Source organism: Anomaloglossus baeobatrachus, chromosome 6, assembly GCF_048569485.1.
Source record: "Anomaloglossus baeobatrachus isolate aAnoBae1 chromosome 6, aAnoBae1.hap1, whole genome shotgun sequence".
In the NCBI taxonomy this organism is placed as follows: domain Eukaryota; kingdom Metazoa; phylum Chordata; class Amphibia; order Anura; family Aromobatidae; genus Anomaloglossus; species Anomaloglossus baeobatrachus.
Genome location: NC_134358.1, coordinates 14,358,836 through 14,378,665, shown reverse-complemented (window position 1 = coordinate 14,378,665; position 19,830 = coordinate 14,358,836). Strand labels below are relative to the sequence as shown.

The following is a 19,830-nucleotide window of genomic DNA, read 5'->3' as shown; positions in this document are numbered from 1 at the left end:
GATACCGGGCCATGAAGTCCGTTGGGCCCATCTACCCCAACCACAGGGGACACCGAAGCACAAGAAGGACAGCAACCGACAGGGCTCTCCATCCGTGCCCAGGTCATCCAGTCATACCCTGCAACCTGAGGGTGCACTGACCTTTTAGTGAGTGGGAACTCTTTGAGTTTTAACAGCCAGGTGAAACAAACGCCAGATCCCCAACCGCAAGACTATACTCCTCTCCTAGGGGGCGCAGTTCGTCAATCCGAATCAGGATCCCACATATCCCGGTCACAGGGGTGGCCCATTGAGCCAGATTCCTCATTATGGGGCCTGTTACATGTACACCTTCCTGGGGACTCTCCTACTACTACTTCCTGTCTTTCTCTTATATATCTCTGTTCTCATCCACTTCCTTTCTCTGTCCACGCAGGTGCCAGGACAGCCACGCTGCTACACCACTGCCACCTTGTGGCGGGTGCACACAATTACACACACATAATACATTTTACAGATTACAGTCACATAGCACACTATACACCGACCGCCTGTGTGCTGGCTACTTCTGCAGGGGGTGGGCTTAACCCTGAACCCCCTACATACTGTATGTATTGTGTATATGTGTGTACTGTGTGTTTACTATGTAGTGTGTATATGTGTGTATATGTGTGTACTGTGTGTGTACTATGTACTGTGTATATGTGTGTACTGTGTGTGTACTATGTACTGTGTATATGTGTGTATTGTGTATGTACTATGTATTGTGTGTACTGTGTATATGTGTGTACTGTGTGTGTACTATGTACTGTGTATATTGTGTATGTACTATGTATTGTGTGTACTGTGTATATGTGTGTACTGTGTGTGTACTATGTACTGTGTATATGTGTGTTGTGTGTGTGCGAGGCTCTTGACCTTCCTGGTGCGGCTGATGCTGATCTCCTGGTGGAGCGGGGTGGTTTGGAGCTCGGAGCTCTGCGCCGGCCCCTGAGGGTGGAGGTGACGCCATATTTGGACTCTTCATGTATGTCTCTGATGTTTGTGATATATTATTTTTGACATTTTTGTTACCAGGCATGAATCCTCTGCTTTTAATCATGATGAGTCCATGAAGGGGTCAGAGGTGAATTCCTGGCCACCAGCGATCCTGGGCTTCTGTGGTCTCTCGAGATGTTGGGGCTCAGATCGGGTCTTATGGGGTCACCGGGTCATCGTCAGTCACTAACACATGTATAGGGGGGGGGAAATGGAGCAGCAGAGCAGGCGGATACACTACTGAAGAATATGCTTCCCATGTAGACACAGGACTGCTTTTACTGAGTGGCATATTTGGAACATTGCAGTGAACTTTTCCCACCCCTGGAGCAGCCTGAATTTACTACTGATCTCCACATTATCAAGGACCATAAGGAAATATAAAATTCCATCCCTACCTTGGACCACCAGGGCATATAAAGTGCCCACCATACCCCAGACCACCAGGGCATATAAAGTGCCCACCATACCCCAGACCACCAGGGAATATAAAATTCCATCCCTACCTTGGACCACCAGGGAATATAAAGTTCCCACCACACCCCAGACCACCAGGGCATATAAAGTGCCCACCATACCCCAGACCACCAGGGAATATAAAATTCCATCCCTACCTTGGACCACCAGGGAATATAAAGTTCCCACCATACCCCAGACCACCAGGGAATATAAAGTTATCACCACACCCCAGACCACCAGGGAATATAGAGTTCCCACCACACCCCAGACCACCAGGGCATATAAAATTCCAAGCATACCCCAGACCACCAGGGAATATAAAGTTCCCACAACACCCCAGACCACCAAGGAATATAAAATTCCCCTCACACCTCAGACAACCAGGGAATATAAAATTCCCACCATACCCCAGACCACCAAGAAATATAAAATTCCCCCCACACCCCAGACCACCAGGGAGTATAAAATGACCACCATACCCCAGACCAACACGGAATATAAAGTTCCCAGCATACCCCAGACCACCAGGGAATATAAAATTCCCACCACACCCCAGACCACCAGGGAATATAAAGTTCCCACAACACCCCAGACCACCACGGAATATAAAATTCCCACCACACCCCAGACCACCAGGGAATATAAAATTCCCACCATACCCCAGACCACCAGGGAATATAAAATTCCCACCATACCCCAGACCACCAGGGAGTATAAAGTTCCCACAACACCCCAGACCACCACGGAATATAAAATTCCCACCAGAACCCAGACCAAAAGGGAATATAAAATTCCCACCATACCCCAGACCACCAGGGAGTATAAAATTCCCACCACACCCCAGACCACCAGGGAATATAAAGTTCCCACCATACCCCAGACCACCAGGGAATATAAAGTTCCCAGCATTCCCCAGACCACCACGGAATATAAAATTCCCACCACACCCCAGACCACCAGGGAATATAAAATTCCCACCACACCCCAGACCACCACGGAATATAAAATTCCCACCACACCCCAGACCAAAAGGGAATATAAAATTCCCACCATACCCCAGACCACCAGGGAGTATAAAATTCCCACCATACCCCAGACCACCAGGGAATATAAAGTTCCCACAACACCCCAGACCACCAGGGAATATAAAATTCCCACCATACCCCAGACCACCAAGGGATATAAAGTTCCCAGCATACCCCAGACCACCACGGAATATAAAATTCCCACCACACCCCAGACCACCAGGGAATATAAATTTCCCACCACACCCCAGACCACCAAGGAATATAAAATTCCCCCCACACCTCAGACCACCAAGGAATATAAAATTCCCACCACACCCCAGACCAAAAGGGAATATAAAATTCCCACCATACCCCAGACCACCAAGGAATATAAAATTCCATCGTTACCCCAGACCACCAGGGAATATAAAGTTCCCACCACACCCCAGACCACCAGGGAATATAAAGTTCCCACCATACCCCAGACCACCAGGGAATATAAAGTTCCCACAACACCCCAGACCACCACGGAATATAAAGTTCCCACCATACCCCAGACCACCAGGGAATATAAAATTCCCACAACACCACAGACCACCAGGGAATATAAAATTCCCACCATACCCCAGACCACCAAGGAATATAAAATTCCCCCCACACCTCAGACCAGCAAGGAATATAAAATTCCCACCACACCCCAGACAACCAAGGAATATAAAATTCCATCGTTACCCCAGACCACCAGGGAGTATAAAATTCCCACCATACCCCAGACCACCAGGGAATATAAAGTTCCCACCACACCCCAGACCACCAGGGAATATAAAATTCCCACCACACCCCAGACCACCAGGGAATATAAAGTTCCCACAACACCCCAGACCACCAGGGAATATAAAATTCCCACCACACCCCAGACCACCAGGGAATATAAAGTTCCCACAACACCCCAGACCACCAGGGAGTATAAAATTCCCACCACACCCCAGACCACCAGGGAATATAAAATTCCCACCATACCCCAGACCACCAAGGAATATAAAGTTCCCAGCATTCCCCAGACCACCACGGAATATAAAATTCCCACCACACCCCAGACCACCACGGAATATAAAATTCCCACCACACCCCAGATCACCAGGGAATATAAAATTCCCACTACACCCGAGACCACCAGGGAGTATAACATTCCCACCACACCCCAGACCACCAAGGAATATAAAATTCCATCATTACCCCAGACCACCAGGGAGTATAAAATTCCCACCATACCCCAGACCACCAGGGAATATAAAGTTCCCACCATACCCCAGACCACCAAGGAATATAAAATTCCCACCACACCCTAGACCACCAGGGAATATAAAGTTCCCACCACACCCCAGACCACCAAGGAATATAAAATTCCCAGACCACCAGGGAATATAAAATTCCCACCACACCCCAGACCACCAGGGAATATAAAGTTCCCACCATACCCCCAGACCACCAGGGAGTATAAAGTTCCCTCCATACCCCAGACCACCACGGAATATAAAATTACCACCATACCCCAGACCACCAAGGAATATAAAGTTCCCACAACACCCCAGACCACCAGGGAATATAAAATTCCTACCACACCCCAGACCACCAGGGAATATAAAATTCCCACCACACCCCAGACCACCAGGGAATATAAAATTCCCACCACACCCCAGACCACCACGGAATATAAAGTTCCCACAACACCCCAGACCACCACGGAATATAAAATTCCCACCACACCCCAGACCACCAGGGAGTATAAAATTCCCATCATACCCCAGACCACCAGGGAATATAAAGTTCCCACAATACCCCAGACCACCAGGGAATATAAAATTTCCATCATACCCCAGACCACCAGGGAATATAAAGTTCCCACAACACCCCAGACCACCAAGGAATATAAAATTCCCCTCACACCTCAGACCACCAGGGAATATAAAATTCCCACCATACCCCAGACCACCAAGGAATATAAAATTCCCCCCACACCTCAGACCACCAGGGAGTATAAAATTCCCACCACACCCCAGACCACCAGGGAGTATAAAATTACCACCATACCCCAGACCAACACGGAATATAAAGTTCCCAGCATACCCCAGACCACCAGGGAATATAAAATTCCCACCACACCCCAGAACACCAGGGAATATAAAGTTCCCACAACACCCCAGACCACCACGGAATATAAAATTCCCACCACACCCCAGACCACCAGGGAATATAAAATTCCCACCATACCCCAGACCACCAGGGAATATAAAATTCCCACCATACCCCAGACCACCAGGGAGTATAAAGTTCCCACAACACCCCAGACCACCAGGGAATATAAAATTCCCACCACACCCCAGACCACCAGGGAATATAAAATTCCCACCATACCCCAGACCACCAGGGAATATAAAGTTCCCTCCATACCCCAGACCACCACGGAATATAAAATTACCACCACACCCCAGACCACCAGGGAATATAAAATTACCACCACACCCCAGACCACCAGGGAGTATAAAATTCCCACCATACCCCAGACCACCAGGGAATATAAAATTCCCACCACACCCCAGACCACCAGGGAATATAAAATTACCACCACACCCCAGACCACCAGGGAATATAAAATTCCCACCATACCGCAGACCACCAGGGAGTATAAAATTCCCACCACACCCCAGACCACCAGGGAATATAAAATTACCACCACACCCCAGACCACCAGGGAATATAAAGTTCCCACAACACCCCAGACCACCAGGGAATATAAAATTCCCACCACACCCCAGACCACCAGGGAGTATAAAATTCCCACCATACCCCAGACCACCAGGGAATATAAAATTCCCACCACACCCCAGACCACCAGGGAATATAAAATTACCACCCCACCCCAGACCACCAGGGAATATAAAGTTCCCACAACACCCCAGACCACCAGGGAATATAAAATTCCCACCACACCCCAGACCACCAGGGAATATAAAATTCTCACCACACCCCAGACCACCAGAGAATATAAAATTCCCACCACACCCCAGACCACCAAGGAATATAAAATTCTCACCACACCCCAGACCACCAGGGAATATAAAATTCTCACCACACCCCAGACCACCAGGGAATATAAAATTCCCACCACACCCCAGACCACCAAGGAATATAAAATTCCCACCACACCCCAGACCACCAGGGAATATAAAGTTCCCAGCATACCCCAGACCACCAGGGAATATAAAGTTCCCAGCATACCCCAGACCACCAGGGAGTATAAAGTTCCCACCATACCCCAGACCACCAGGTCCTTTGTATAAAGACCTCTCCTCACAGATGCCTTCTCTCTGCTTCTTGCAGTCGGGGGTTGTGCGGCTTCACCCGTCCTTCTGGTTATGCTCGGATCCCTGCTGTTTGCTTCGGTATCTTGTGCAGTCAGGAATAGAGATGAGTTACGGCTCTTACTGTAAAGAATCCTTTCCTCTAGTAATGTCTTCCTTCATCCGCACACCTCCTTCTTCTCTATACTCTTATTTGGTGACTACCCCTAGTGGCCAGAGACTGCACAGCTTCAGTGCTCTCCCTGTAGAGAGCCCTCCCCCTGTGAGTGGCGGTGTACGGTGATGGTGTGGGGCGCGGAGCATGCACTACGTCCTGGGATGTGCCTCATCTGATGTTTCCTCCACTGCAGGGAGACCCTGGGCACGCACAGCTCGGTGAACATTCTGCTTCCTCAGGACGTGGCGCGGCTATTCCAGTCTGAGGGCGTCTTTCCTCGTCGGATGAGCATTGAGCCGTGGGCGATCCACAGGGACATGAGAAACCACAAGTCAGGCGTATTTCTGCTGTAAGTAGGTGATCTCCACAGGGGTGGGCTGAGGGTCAGGGGTTGTCAGTAGTCATATCAGTGGCAGGTTGTCAGCGGTCAGATCAGATCCGTACACTGGGGTAAGTGGTCAGATCAGACCCATGCCTTGGTGTCAGTGGTTAGATCAGATCCGTGGCCGGGGGTCAGTGGTCAGATCAGATCCGTGGCTGTGGGGTCAGTGGTCAGATCTTATCCGTGGCTGGGGGGGGTCCGTGGTCAGATCAGATCCGTGACTGGGGGTCAGTGGTCAGATCAGATCCGTGACTGGGGGTCAGTGGTCAGATCAGATCCGTGACTGGGGGTCAGTGGTCAGAGCAGATCCATGGCCGGGGGTCCGTGGTCAGAGCAGATCCGTGGCTTGGGTCAGTGGTCAGAGCAGATCCATGGCCGGTGGTCAGATCAGATCCGTGGCCGGGAGTAAGTGGTTAGATCCGTGGCCGGGAGTAAGTGGTCAGATCCGTGGCCGGGAGTAAGTGGTCAGATCCGTGGATGGGGTCATCGGTCAGATCAGATCCGTGGCCTAGTGTAAGTGTCAGTAATTATGTCTGTACAGGAACGGAGAAGCCTGGAGGTCGGACCGGATTATAATGAACAAGGAGGTGCTGAACCTGAAGGGGGTGAAGAAGTTCATACCGTTCCTGGACGAGGTGGCCGGAGACTTCGTGGCACTCATGCAGCGGAGAATAAACAAGAACACGAGAGGCGCCCTGACCGTGGACCTGTACGCCGACCTCTTCAGATTCACCCTGGAGGGTGAGTACAGCAGAGGTCACACTGCTACAACCCGGGCATCTCCAGTATATAAACATGTACAGCCGCTACAACCCGGGCATCTCCAGTATATAAACATGTACAGCCGCTACAACCCGGGCATCTCCAGTATATAAACATGTACAGCCGCTATAACCCGAGCATCTCCAGTATATAAACATGTACAGCCGCTATAACCCGGGCATCTCCAGTATATAAACATGTACAGCCGCTATAACCCGGGCATCTCCAGTATATAAACATGTACAGCCGCTACAACCCGGGCATCTCCAGTATATAAACATGTACAGCCGCTACAACCCGGGCATCTCCAGTATATAAACATGTACAGCCGGTATAACCCGGGCATCTCCAGTATATAAACATGTACAGCCGCTACAACCCGGGCATCTCCAGTATATAAACATGTACAGCCGCTATAACCCGGGCATCTCCAGTATATAAACATGTACAGCCGCTATAACCCGGGCATCTCCAGTATATAAACATGTACAGCCGCTATAACCCGGGCATCTCCAGTATATAAACATGTACAGCCGCTATAACCCGGGCATCTCCAGTATATAAACATGTACAGCCGGTATAACCCGGGCATCTCCAGTATATAAACATGTACAGCCGCTACAACCCGGGCATCTCCAGTATATAAACATGTACAGCCGCTACAACCCGGGCATCTCCAGTATATAAACATGTACAGCCGCTATAACCCGGGCATCTCCAGTATATAAACATGTACAGCCGCTATAACCCGGGCATCTCCAGTATATAAACATGTACAGCCGCTATAACCCGGGCATCTCCAGTATATAAACATGTACAGCCGCTACAACCCGGGCATCTCCAGTATATAAACATGTACAGCCGCTATAACCCGGGCATCTCCAGTATATAAACATGTACAGCCGCTACAACCCGGGCATCTCCAGTATATAAACATGTACAGCCGCTATAACCCGGGCATCTCCAGTATATAAACATGTACAGCCGCTACAACCCGGGCATCTCCAGTATATAAACATGTACAGCCGCTACAACCCGGGCATCTCCAGTATATAAACATGTACAGCCGCTATAACCCAGGCATCTCCAGTATATAAACATGTACAGCCGCTACAACCCGGGCATCTCCAGTATATAAACATGTACAGCCGCTATAACCCAGGCATCTCCAGTATATAAACATGTACAGCCGCTACAACCCGGGCATCTCCAGTATATAAACATGTACAGCCGCTATAACCCGGGCATCTCCAGTATATAAACATGTACAGCCGCTACAACCCGGGCATCTCCAGTATATAAACATGTACAGCCGCTATAACCCGGGCATCTCCAGTATACAAACATCTACAGCCGCTATAACCCGGGCATCTCCAGTATATAAACATGTACAGCCGCTATAACCCGGGCATCTCCAGTATATAAACATGTACAGCCGCTATAACCCGGGCATCTCCAGTATATAAACATGTACAGCCGCTACAACCCGGGCATCTCCAGTATATAAACATGTACAGCCGCTACAACCCGGGCATCTCCAGTATATAAACATGTACAGCCGCTACAACCCGGGCATCTCCAGTATATAAACATGTACAGCCGCTACAACCCGGGCATCTCCAGTATATAAACATGTACAGCCGCTACAACCCGGGCATCTCCAGTATATAAACATGTACAGCCGCTACGACCCGGGCATCTCCAGTATATAAACATGTACAGCCGCTATAACCCGGGCATCTCCAGTATATAAACATGTACAGCCGCTACAACCCGGGCATCTCCAGTATATAAACATGTACAGCCGCTATAACCTGGGCATCTCCAGTATATAAACATGTACAGCCGCTATAACCTCGGCATCTCCAGTATATAAACATGTACAGCCGCTATAACCCGGGCATCTCCAGTATATAAACATGTACAGCCGCTACAACCCGGGCATCTCCAGTATATAAACATGTACAGCCGCTATAACCCGGGCATCTCCAGTATATAAACATGTACAGCCGCTATAACCCGGGCATCTCCAGTATATAAACATGTACAGCCGCTATAACCCGGGCATCTCCAGTATATAAACATGTACAGCCGCTATAACCCGGGCATCTCCAGTATACAAACATCTACAGCCGCTATAACCCGGGCATCTCCAGTATATAAACATGTACAGCCGCTATAACCCGGGCATCTCCAGTATATAAACATGTACAGCCGCTATAACCCGGGCATCTCCAGTATATAAACATGTACAGCCGCTATAACCCGGGCATCTCCAGTATATAAACATGTACAGCCGCTATAACCCGAGCATCTCCAGTATATAAACATGTACAGCCGCTATAACCTGGGCATCTCCAGTATATAAACATGTACAGCCGCTATAACCTGGGCATCTCCAGTATATAAACATGTACAGCCGCTATAACCTGGGCATCTCCAGTATATAAACATGTACAGCCGCTATAACCTGGGCATCTCCAGTATATAAACATGTACAGCCGCTACAACCCGGGCATCTCCAGTATATAAACATGTACAGCCGCTATAACCCGGGCATCTCCAGTATATAAACATGTACAGCCGCTATAACCCGGGCATCTCCAGTATATAAACATGTACAGCCGCTATACCCCGAGCATCTCCAGTATATAAACATGTACAGCCGCTATAACCCGAGCATCTCCAGTATATAAACATGTACAGCCGCTATAACCCGGGCATCTCCAGTATATAAACATGTACAGCCGCTATAACCCGGGTATCTCCAGTATATAAACATGTACAGCCGCTATAACCTCGGCATCTCCAGTATATAAACATGTACAGCCGATACAACCCGGGCATCTCCAGTATATAAACATGTACAGCCGCTATAACCCGGGCATCTCCAGTATATAAACATGTACAGCCGCTATAACCCGGGCATCTCCAGTATATAAACATGTACAGCCGCTATAACCCGGGCATCTCCAGTATATAAACATGTACAGCCGCTATAACCCGGGCATCTCCAGTATATAAACATGTACAGCCGCTATAACCTGGGCATCTCCAGTATATAAACATGTACAGCCGCTATAACCTGGGCATCTCCAGTATATAAACATGTACAGCCGCTATAACCTGGGCATCTCCAGTATATAAACATGTACAGCCGCTATAACCTGGGCATCTCCAGTATATAAACATGTACAGCCGCTATAACCTGGGCATCTCCAGTATATAAACATGTACAGCCGCTACAACCCGGGCATCTCCAGTATATAAACATGTACAGCCGCTATAACCTGGGCATCTCCAGTATATAAACATGTACAGCCGCTATAACCCGGGCATCTCCAGTATATAAACATGTACAGCCGCTACAACCCGGGCATCTCCAGTATATAAACATGTACAGACGCTATAACCCGGGCATCTCCAGTATATAAACATGTACAGCCGCTATAACCTGGGCATCTCCAGTATATAAACATGTACAGCCGCTACAACCCGGGCATCTCCAGTATATAAACATGTACAGCCGCTACAACCCGGGCATCTCCAGTATATAAACATGTACAGCCGCTATAACCCGGGCATCTCCAGTATATAAACATGTACAGCCGCTATAACCCGGGCATCTCCAGTATATAAACATGTACAGCCGCTACAACCCGGGCATCTCCAGTATATAAACATGTACAGCCGCTATAACCCGGGCATCTCCAGTATATAAACATGTACAGCCGCTATAACCCGGGCATCTCCAGTATATAAACATGTACAGCCGCTATAACCCGGGCATCTCCAGTATATAAACATGTACAGCCGCTATAACCTCGGCATCTCCAGTATATAAACATGTACAGCCGCTATAACCCGGGCATCTCCAGTATATAAACATGTACAGCCGCTATAACCCGGGCATCTCCAGTATATAAACATGTACAGCCGCTATAACCCGGACATCTCCAGTATATAAACATGTACAGCCGCTATAACCCGGGCATCTCCAGTATATAAACATGTACAGCCGCTACAACCCGGGTATCTCCAGTATATAAACATGTACAGCCGCTATAACCCGGGCATCTCCAGTATATAAACATGTACAGCCGCTATAACCTGGGCATCTCCAGTATATAAACATGTACAGCCGCTACAACCCGGGCATCTCCAGTATATAAACATGTACAGCCGCTACAACCCGGGCATCTCCAGTATATAAACATGTACAGCCGCTATAACCCGGGCATCTCCAGTATATAAACATGTACAGCCGCTATAACCCGGGCATCTCCAGTATATAAACATGTACAGCCGCTACAACCTGGGCATCTCCAGTATATAAACATGTACAGCCGCTATAACCCGGGCATCTCCAGTATATAAACATGTACAGCCGCTATAACCCGGGCATCTCCAGTATATAAACATGTACAGCCGCTATAACCCGGGCATCTCCAGTATATAAACATGTACAGCCGCTATAACCTCGGCATCTCCAGTATATAAACATGTACAGCCGCTATAACCCGGGCATCTCCAGTATATAAACATGTACAGCCGCTATAACCCGGGCATCTCCAGTATATAAACATGTACAGCCGCTATAACCCGGGCATCTCCAGTATATAAACATGTACAGCCGCTATAACCCGGGCATCTCCAGTATATAAACATATACAGCCGCTACAACCCGGGCATCTCCAGTATATAAACATGTACAGCCGCTACAACCCGGGCATCTCCAGTATATAAACATGTACAGCCGCTACAACCCGGGCATCTCCAGTATATAAACATGTACAGCCGCTATAACCCGGGCATCTCCAGTATATAAACATGTACAGCCGCTATAACCCGGGCATCTCCAGTATATAAACATGTACAGCCGCTACAACCTGGGCATCTCCAGTATATAAACATGTACAGCCGCTATAACCCGGGCATCTCCAGTATATAAACATGTACAGCTGCTATAACCCGGGCATCTCCAGTATATAAACATGTACAGCCGCTATAACCCGGGCATCTCCAGTATATAAACATGTACAGCCGCTATAACCTCGGCATCTCCAGTATATAAACATGTACAGCCGCTATAACCCGGGCATCTCCAGTATATAAACATGTACAGGCGCTATAACCCGGGCATCTCCAGTATATAAACATGTACAGCCGCTATAACCCGGGCATCTCCAGTATATAAACATGTACAGGCGCTATAACCCGGGCATCTCCAGTATATAAACATGTACAGCCGCTATAACCCGGGCATCTCCAGTATATAAACATGTACAGCCGCTATAACCCGGGCATCTCCAGTATATAAACATATACAGCCGCTACAACCCGGGCATCTCCAGTATATACAGTTAGGTCCAGAAATCTTTGGCCAGTGACACAATTTTGGCGAGTTGGGCTCTGCATGCCACCACATTGGATTTGAAATGAAACCTCTACAACAGAATTCAAGTGCAGATTGTAACGTTTAATTTGAAGGTTTGAACAAAAATATCCGATAGAAATTGTAGGAATTGTCACATTTCTTTACAAACACTCCACATTTTAGGAGGTCAAAAGTAATTGGACAAATAAACCAAACCCAAACAAAATATTTTTATTTTCAATATTTTGTTGCGAATCCTTTGGGGGCAATCACTGCCTTAAGTCTGGAACCCATGGACATCACCAAACGCTGGGTTTCCTCCTTCTTAATGCTTTGCCAGGCCTTTACAGCCGCAGCCTTCAGGTCTTGCTTGTTTGTGGGTCTTTCCGTCTTAAGTCTGGATTTGAGCAAGTGAAATGCATGCTCAATTGGGTTAAGATCTGGTGATTGACTTGGCCATTGCAGAATGTTCCACTTTTTTGCACTCATGAACTCCTGGGTAGCTTTGGCTGTATGCTTGGGGTCATTGTCCATCTGTACTATGAAGCGCCGTCCGATCAACTTTGCGGCATTGTGCTGAATCTGGGCTGAAAGTATATCCCGGTACACTTCAGAATTCATCCGGCTACTCTTGTCTGCTGTTATGTCAACAATAAACACAAGTGACCCAGTGCCATTGAAAGCCATGCATGCCCATGCCATCACGTTGCCTCCACCATGTTTTACAGAGGATGTGGTGTGCCTTGGATCATGTGCCGTTCCCATTCTTCTCCAAACTTTTTTCTTCCCATCATTCTGGTACAGGTTGATCTTTGTCTCATCTGTCCATAGAATACTTTTCCAGAACTGAGCTGGCTTCATGAGGCGTTTTTCAGCAAATGTAACTCTGGCCTGTCTATTTTTGGAATTGATGAATGGTTTGCATCTAGATGTAAACCCTTTGTATTTACTTTCATGGAGTCTTCTCTTTACTGGTGACTTAGAGACAGATACACCTACTTCACTGAGAGTGTTCTGGACTTCAGTTGATGTTGTGAACGGGTTCTTCTTCACCAGAGAAAGTATGCGGCGATCATCCACCACTGTTGTCATCCGTGGACGCCCAGGCCTTTTTGAGTTCCCAAGCTCACCAGTCAATTCCTTTTTTCTCAGAATGTACCCGACTGTTGATTTTGCTACTCCAAGCATGTCTGCTATCTCTCTGATGGATTTTTTCTTTTTTTTCAGCCTCAGGATGTTCTGCTTCACCTCAATTGAGAGTTCCTTAGACCGCATGTTGTCTGGTCACAGCAACAGCTTCCAAATGCAAAACCACACACCTGTAATCAACCCCAAACCTTTTAACTACTTCATTGATTACAGGTTAACGAGGGAGACGCCTTCAGAGTTAATTGCAGCCCTTAGAGTCCCTTGTCCAATTACTTTTGGTCCCTTGAAAAAGAGGAGGCTATGCATTACAGAGCTATGATTCCTAAACCCTTTCTCCGATTTGGATGTGAAAACTCTCATATTACAGCTGGGAGTTTGCACTTTCAGCCCATATTATATATAGAATTGTATTTCTGAACATGTTTTTGTAAACAGCTAAAATAACAAAACTTGTGTCACTGTCCAAATATTTCTGGACCTAACTGTATATGTACAGCCGGTATAACCCGGGCATCTCCTGTATATAATTATATATGTACAGCTGGTATAACCTGGGCATCTCCTGTATATAATTATATATGTACAGCCGGTATAACCCGGGCATCTCCTGTATATAATTATATATGTACAGCTGGTATAACCTGGGTATCTCCTGTATATAATTATATATGTACAGCCGGTATAACCCGGGCATCTCCTGTATATAATTATATATGTACAGCTGGTATAACCTGGGCATCTCCTGTATATAATTATATATGTACAGCCGGTATAACCCGGGCATCTCCTGTATATAATTATATATGTACAGCTGGTATAACCTGGGTATCTCCTGTATATAATTATATATGTACAGCCGGTATAACCTGGGCATCTCCTGTATATAATTATATATGTACAGCTGGTATAACCTGGACATCTCCTGTATATAATTATATATGTACAGCCGGTATAACCTGGACATCTCCTGTATATAATTATATATGTACAGCCGGTATAACCTGGGCATCTCCTGTATATAATTATATATGTACAGCTGGTATAACCTGGACATCTCCTGTATATAATTATATATGTACAGCCGGTATAACCTGGGCTTCTCCTGTAAATAATTTTATATATACAGCCGGTATAACCTGGGCATCTCCTGTATATAATTATATATGTACAGCCGGTATAACCTGGGCATCTCCTGTATATAATTATATATGTACAGCTGGTATGACCTGGGCATCTCCTGTATATAATTATATATGTATAGCCGGTATAGCCCGGGCATCTCCTGTATATAATTATATATGTACAGCCGGTATAACCTGGGTATCTCCTGTATATAATTATATATGTACAGCCGGTATAACCTGGGCATCTCCTGTATATAATTATATATGTACAGCCGGTATAACCCGGGCATCTCCTGTATATAATTATATATGTACAGCTAGTATAACCTGGGCATCTCCTGTATATAATTATATATGTACAGCCGGTATAACCTGGGCATCTCCTGTATATAATTATATATGTACAGCTGGTATAACCTGGGCATCTCCTGTATATAATTATATATGTACAGCCGGTATAACCTGGCCATCTCCTGTATATAATTATATATGTACAGCCGGTATAACCTGGGCATCTCCTGTATATAATTATATATGTACAGCCGGTATAACCTGGCCATCTCCTGTACAATTCTTCATTTTCACAAAAACTTTCAAACAAACACACTTAAAACACACCTGTTTTCTTTCCCCTCCCCCTTTTAAAGAACGGTTTCCCTGTACCTAAGTGGGGGCCTACCTAGGTTGGGACGGGTGTCAGTGGGGCTAGGCAGTGGGGCAGAGAGAACAATCGGTTCCTCCTCCCGGCTATCGTGTGGGGCAGGCGGAGGTGCAGGGGAGCTGGGCACAGGTTCATCCCTGGGCACTGGCACTGGTTCTGGCTCACGGTTGACCGCTTCCACCACTTCTTCATCCACAGGTTGTGGGAACAGTATCACTGGAAGAATCACCGCGCCGTTCTGTGTAGGCCAGTCTGCTGGGAAGTCACCCATCACAGTGTGGATCACCTCTTTTTCCTTCTCTGCTGGTGGAGGAACTGGTACTTCAGCCATCGCCCTTAATGCTGGTGGGCACCTTTTCAGATGGTCCCAGGAAACCGTGGCCAAGGTGCCCCCTTGGTCACGACTAATCTGGTAGGCCTTTCCATCTTCCCATCCTGTGGGTTGGATGACGTACGGGATTTGTTCCCATTGATCATCCAGCTTGTGGGTTTTCCTCTTCCGCTTTAACACCACATCTCCAGGCTGGAAAGGGCCCGCAGACGCTTTCTGATTGAAGCGCTGCTCCTGTTGTTCTCGACTCCGACTTAGGTTCTTCTCCACATACTCCTGAATCTGTCGGTACTGCACCCTCCGCCGGGTGTCCCATTCAGCCGTTGAGGGGAGTGTCTCTGGGGCTTCCAGTCCCATTTCCAGGTCCTTCCAGGTCCACCGGCAGTCGGCCAGGCCGAGCCCTCATCAGATACGCTGGGGTGCACTTCGTTGAGCTAGACGGGATATTGTTGTACATATCGACCAAGTCAGGCAGCTTCTCCAGCCACAGGTTCCGCTCCTCCAACGGCAACATTTAGAGGAGGCCAAGGACCAGATGGTTCATCTTCTCACACATACCGTTGGTCTGGGCATGGTAAGGGGTGGTCCGGATCTTCTTGCAGCCGTACAGCTGACAGAACTCATGGAACACCTCCGCCTCAAAGGCTGGACCTTGGTCGGTAAGCACCTTCTCAGGGTATCCATGGGGTCGACAGAAGTAAGCTTGGAACGCTCTAGCGGCGGTACGGCCGGTTAAGTCCTTGACCGGGACAACCACCATGAACCGGGAGTAATGATCTACTATGGTCAGAGCGTAAGTGTACCCACTTCGGCTGGGGGTGAGCTTTACATGGTCCAAGGCGACCAGCTCCAGCGGTTGGTGTGTAATGATCGGGCGTAGGGGAGCCTTCTGGCTGGCTTCATCCTTCCTCCTCAACGTACAAGGACCGCACTCTCGACACCAGGCCTCCACAGACTCCCGCATCCCACTCCAATAGAACCGCTCCCTCAACAGCATCTCCAGCTTCTTCCACCCGAAGTGGCCGGCACCATCATGGTACGCCTGCAGAACAGTGGGTACATCAGCTTGGGGAATAACCAACTGGCGGATTTTCTCATGGGTCTTCGGGTTGATCAGCTCACGGTACAACCTCCCCTGATGTAGACACAGGGTCCATCCCAGCAGCGCCTCGCTCCACCAGGGTCTTGACTAGGCGGACAGCGGGCGCCTGATTTTGAGCTTCCTGCCACCCCTGACTGGGCAGTGGATCCAGGTTCACCCGTTGTTGGTGGACATGTACCTTCTCAGTTGGCGGCCGGTGGAATGCAGGCAACTCGATCTCCTCGAGGTCATCATCCTCGCACCCACCTTCTGACAAGTGGGGCATCCGAGAGAGGGCATCAGCATTAATGTTGACACGACCGGCCCTGTATTTGATGGTGAAGTCATAGTTGGCTAGTCTGACCACCCACCGCTGCTCCAACGCGCCCAGCTTGGCCGTGTCCAGGTGAGTCAACGGATTGTTATCCGTGAAAGCGGTGAATTTTGCTGCGGCCAAGTAGTGGTGGAACCGCTCGGTGATAGCCCACACCAGTGCCAGGAGATCGAGCTTGAAGTAGCTGTAGTTCTCAGGGTTCCTTTCAGTCGGCCGGAGTTTTCGACTAGCATAGGCAATCACCTTCTCCTTTCCTTCCTGGACCTGGGACAGGACTGCCCCCAAACCCACATTGCTGGCATCTGTGTAGAGGATGAATGGGCAGCCGTAGTCAGGGTACGCTAGGACCTCTTCTCCAGTCAAGGCCGCTTTCAGCTGACGGAAGGATTCCTCATGCCTGTCCTCCCACACCAGTGGGGCTCCGATGGGTCTACCACCTTTGGTCTGTCCCACGAGGAGGCCTTGCATGGGAGCAGCCATCTTCGTGTACCCCTTGATGAAGCGCCGGTAGTACCCCACCAGACCCAAAAACTGCCTTACTTCCCTCACGGTGGTTGGTCTTGGCCAGTCCTGGATGGCAGTGATCCTCTCAGGGTCGGGGGCAACACCTTCCGCACTCACCACATGCCCCAGGTACTGCATTCTGGGTTTCAGCAGGTGGCACTTGGAGGGCTTCAACTTCATCCCGTATTTGGCAAGGGATGCGAACACCTCGGCTAGGTGCTCCAGATGGGCTTCATACGTCTGAGAGTACACAATCACATCATCCAGGTATAACAGGACGGTCTCGAAGTTTAGATGTCCCAGACAGCACTCCATCAGCCGTTGGAAGGTTCCAGGGGCATTGCACAGCCCAAACGGCATACTATTGAATTCACAGAGCCCCATTGGGGTGGTGAAGGCGGTTTTCTCCCGGTCTTCCGGGGCCACGGCCACTTGCCAGTACCCACTGGTGAGGTCAAGGGTCGAGAAGTAATTTGCGGTTCTCAGTGCGACCAAAGACTCTTCAATACGGGGCAGTGGGTAGGCATCTTTAATGGTTATCTGATTAATCTTCCGGTAGTCCACACACATCCGCATGGTACCATCCTTCTTCTTGACCAGTACCAACGGAGCGGCCCAGGGACTACAGCTGTCCCGAATAACCCCTGCCTCCTTCATATTCCTCAACATATCTTTGGCACACTGGTAATGTGCAGGGGGAATAGGCCTGTACCTCTCTTTGATAGGGGGGTGTTCACCGGTGGGGATGTGGTGTTGGACCCCTTTGATCTGCCCAAAGTCTAGTGGATGTTTGCTGTAAACCTGTTCATAATCCCGCACCACCCTGTACACCCCTGCTTTGTGATGTGCAGGGGTATCGTCAGTGCCCACGTGTAGCTGTTGGTGCCACTCATTTACCTCCCCTTGAGGCGGGGAAGTGCTGGTAGTAGGTGGGGAGACTGAGGGAATGGCTTCGTGGATGGTGTGGGGATCCAGGGTGAGCAGCTTGGCAATGGTGGCATACCGGGGAAGCCTGACTTCTTCCTCCCCACAGTTCAGTACCCTCACGGGCACTCTCCCCTTCTTTACGTCTACCACCCCTCGGGCGGCCATTACAGTGGGCCAGTGCTTGGAGGGTATAGGCTCCATCATCGCAGGGTAGTCACGCCCCTGAGGCCCTACTGCTGCCCTACACCAAATCATCATCTCACTCCTAGGGGGCACAAGCAACGGAGCAACATCCATCACTCTCACTCCACCAATCTCTCCTCCTGTTGAGTTTACATGCTGGCGGTACATCAAGGCTCGGATCTCACGCTGCACAGCTTTCTGTCGGCTCCCCGCCGCCGTGGCGGCCAGCTGTTGCAGTAGGGCCAACACATCACCCATACAGTGCTCCATCACATTGGTTCCTAGCACTATCTTCGGGTTATGATCACTGGGTTCATTCATGATCACAATCATACCCTGGTGTTGCAGTTCAGCTTGCCCTACTGTCATAGCCACCTGTTTATACCCCACTTGGGTCAATGGGAGTCCATTAGCAGGAATCAGTGTTATACTAGTATCTGGGGGAGCCAGCTCGTCTATCCCCCAATACCGCTGGTACAATGTGTATGATATGGTGGTTACCTGTGATCCAGTGTCCAAGAGAGCCATCACCGGTATGCCGTCCACAGCCACGGGGATGATGGGCCGGGCCCCGATATACCGGTCCCGCCAGTCTGGGGGGCCACGGGGTTCTACTCCTGAGGATTGGCCCGGGGCCCCAGGGGTTGCTCGTTTAACGGGCATTGTCGGAAGTAATGCCCAGGCTTACGGCACTTGTAGCAGGTTGGAGGTCTGCTCCGCGGGTTATTAGCACTTCGCTGCATCCAGGGAACATCCTCGGGGCTGTCGGCAAGCTGTATCTGTGCTGGAAGCTGAGATCTGGTCAAAGGTTGGAGTGCAGCAAGAATCTTGGCGAGGTCTCCGTCCATGCGACGGACCTGGGCTGCCAGTTCCTCCATCGTGCTGCTTGGAGCTGTAGGTATTGGAGAGGCTGGTAGGGCAGGGGCCACCACAACGGGGGCCGTCTCAATGGGCCACGGGGCTGGCTCCAAGATTTCTGTAGCTGGGGGCTGTAGTGCTTTAATGGCCCGTTC

General features: G+C 49.0%; 1 protein-coding gene across 1 annotated transcript in view; it reads left to right on the top strand.

Annotated features, from left to right (window-relative positions):
• LOC142316961 (cytochrome P450 11B, mitochondrial-like) overlaps positions 1–19,830 on the top strand; it is a 50,100-nt gene that overhangs the window by 10,750 nt on the left and 19,520 nt on the right. The window contains exons 2-3 of the mRNA XM_075352791.1: positions 6,196–6,351; positions 6,926–7,125. Of these exons, the coding sequence (XP_075208906.1) occupies positions 6,196–6,351; positions 6,926–7,125 (356 nt within the window). The remainder of the gene's footprint in view (positions 1–6,195; positions 6,352–6,925; positions 7,126–19,830) is intronic.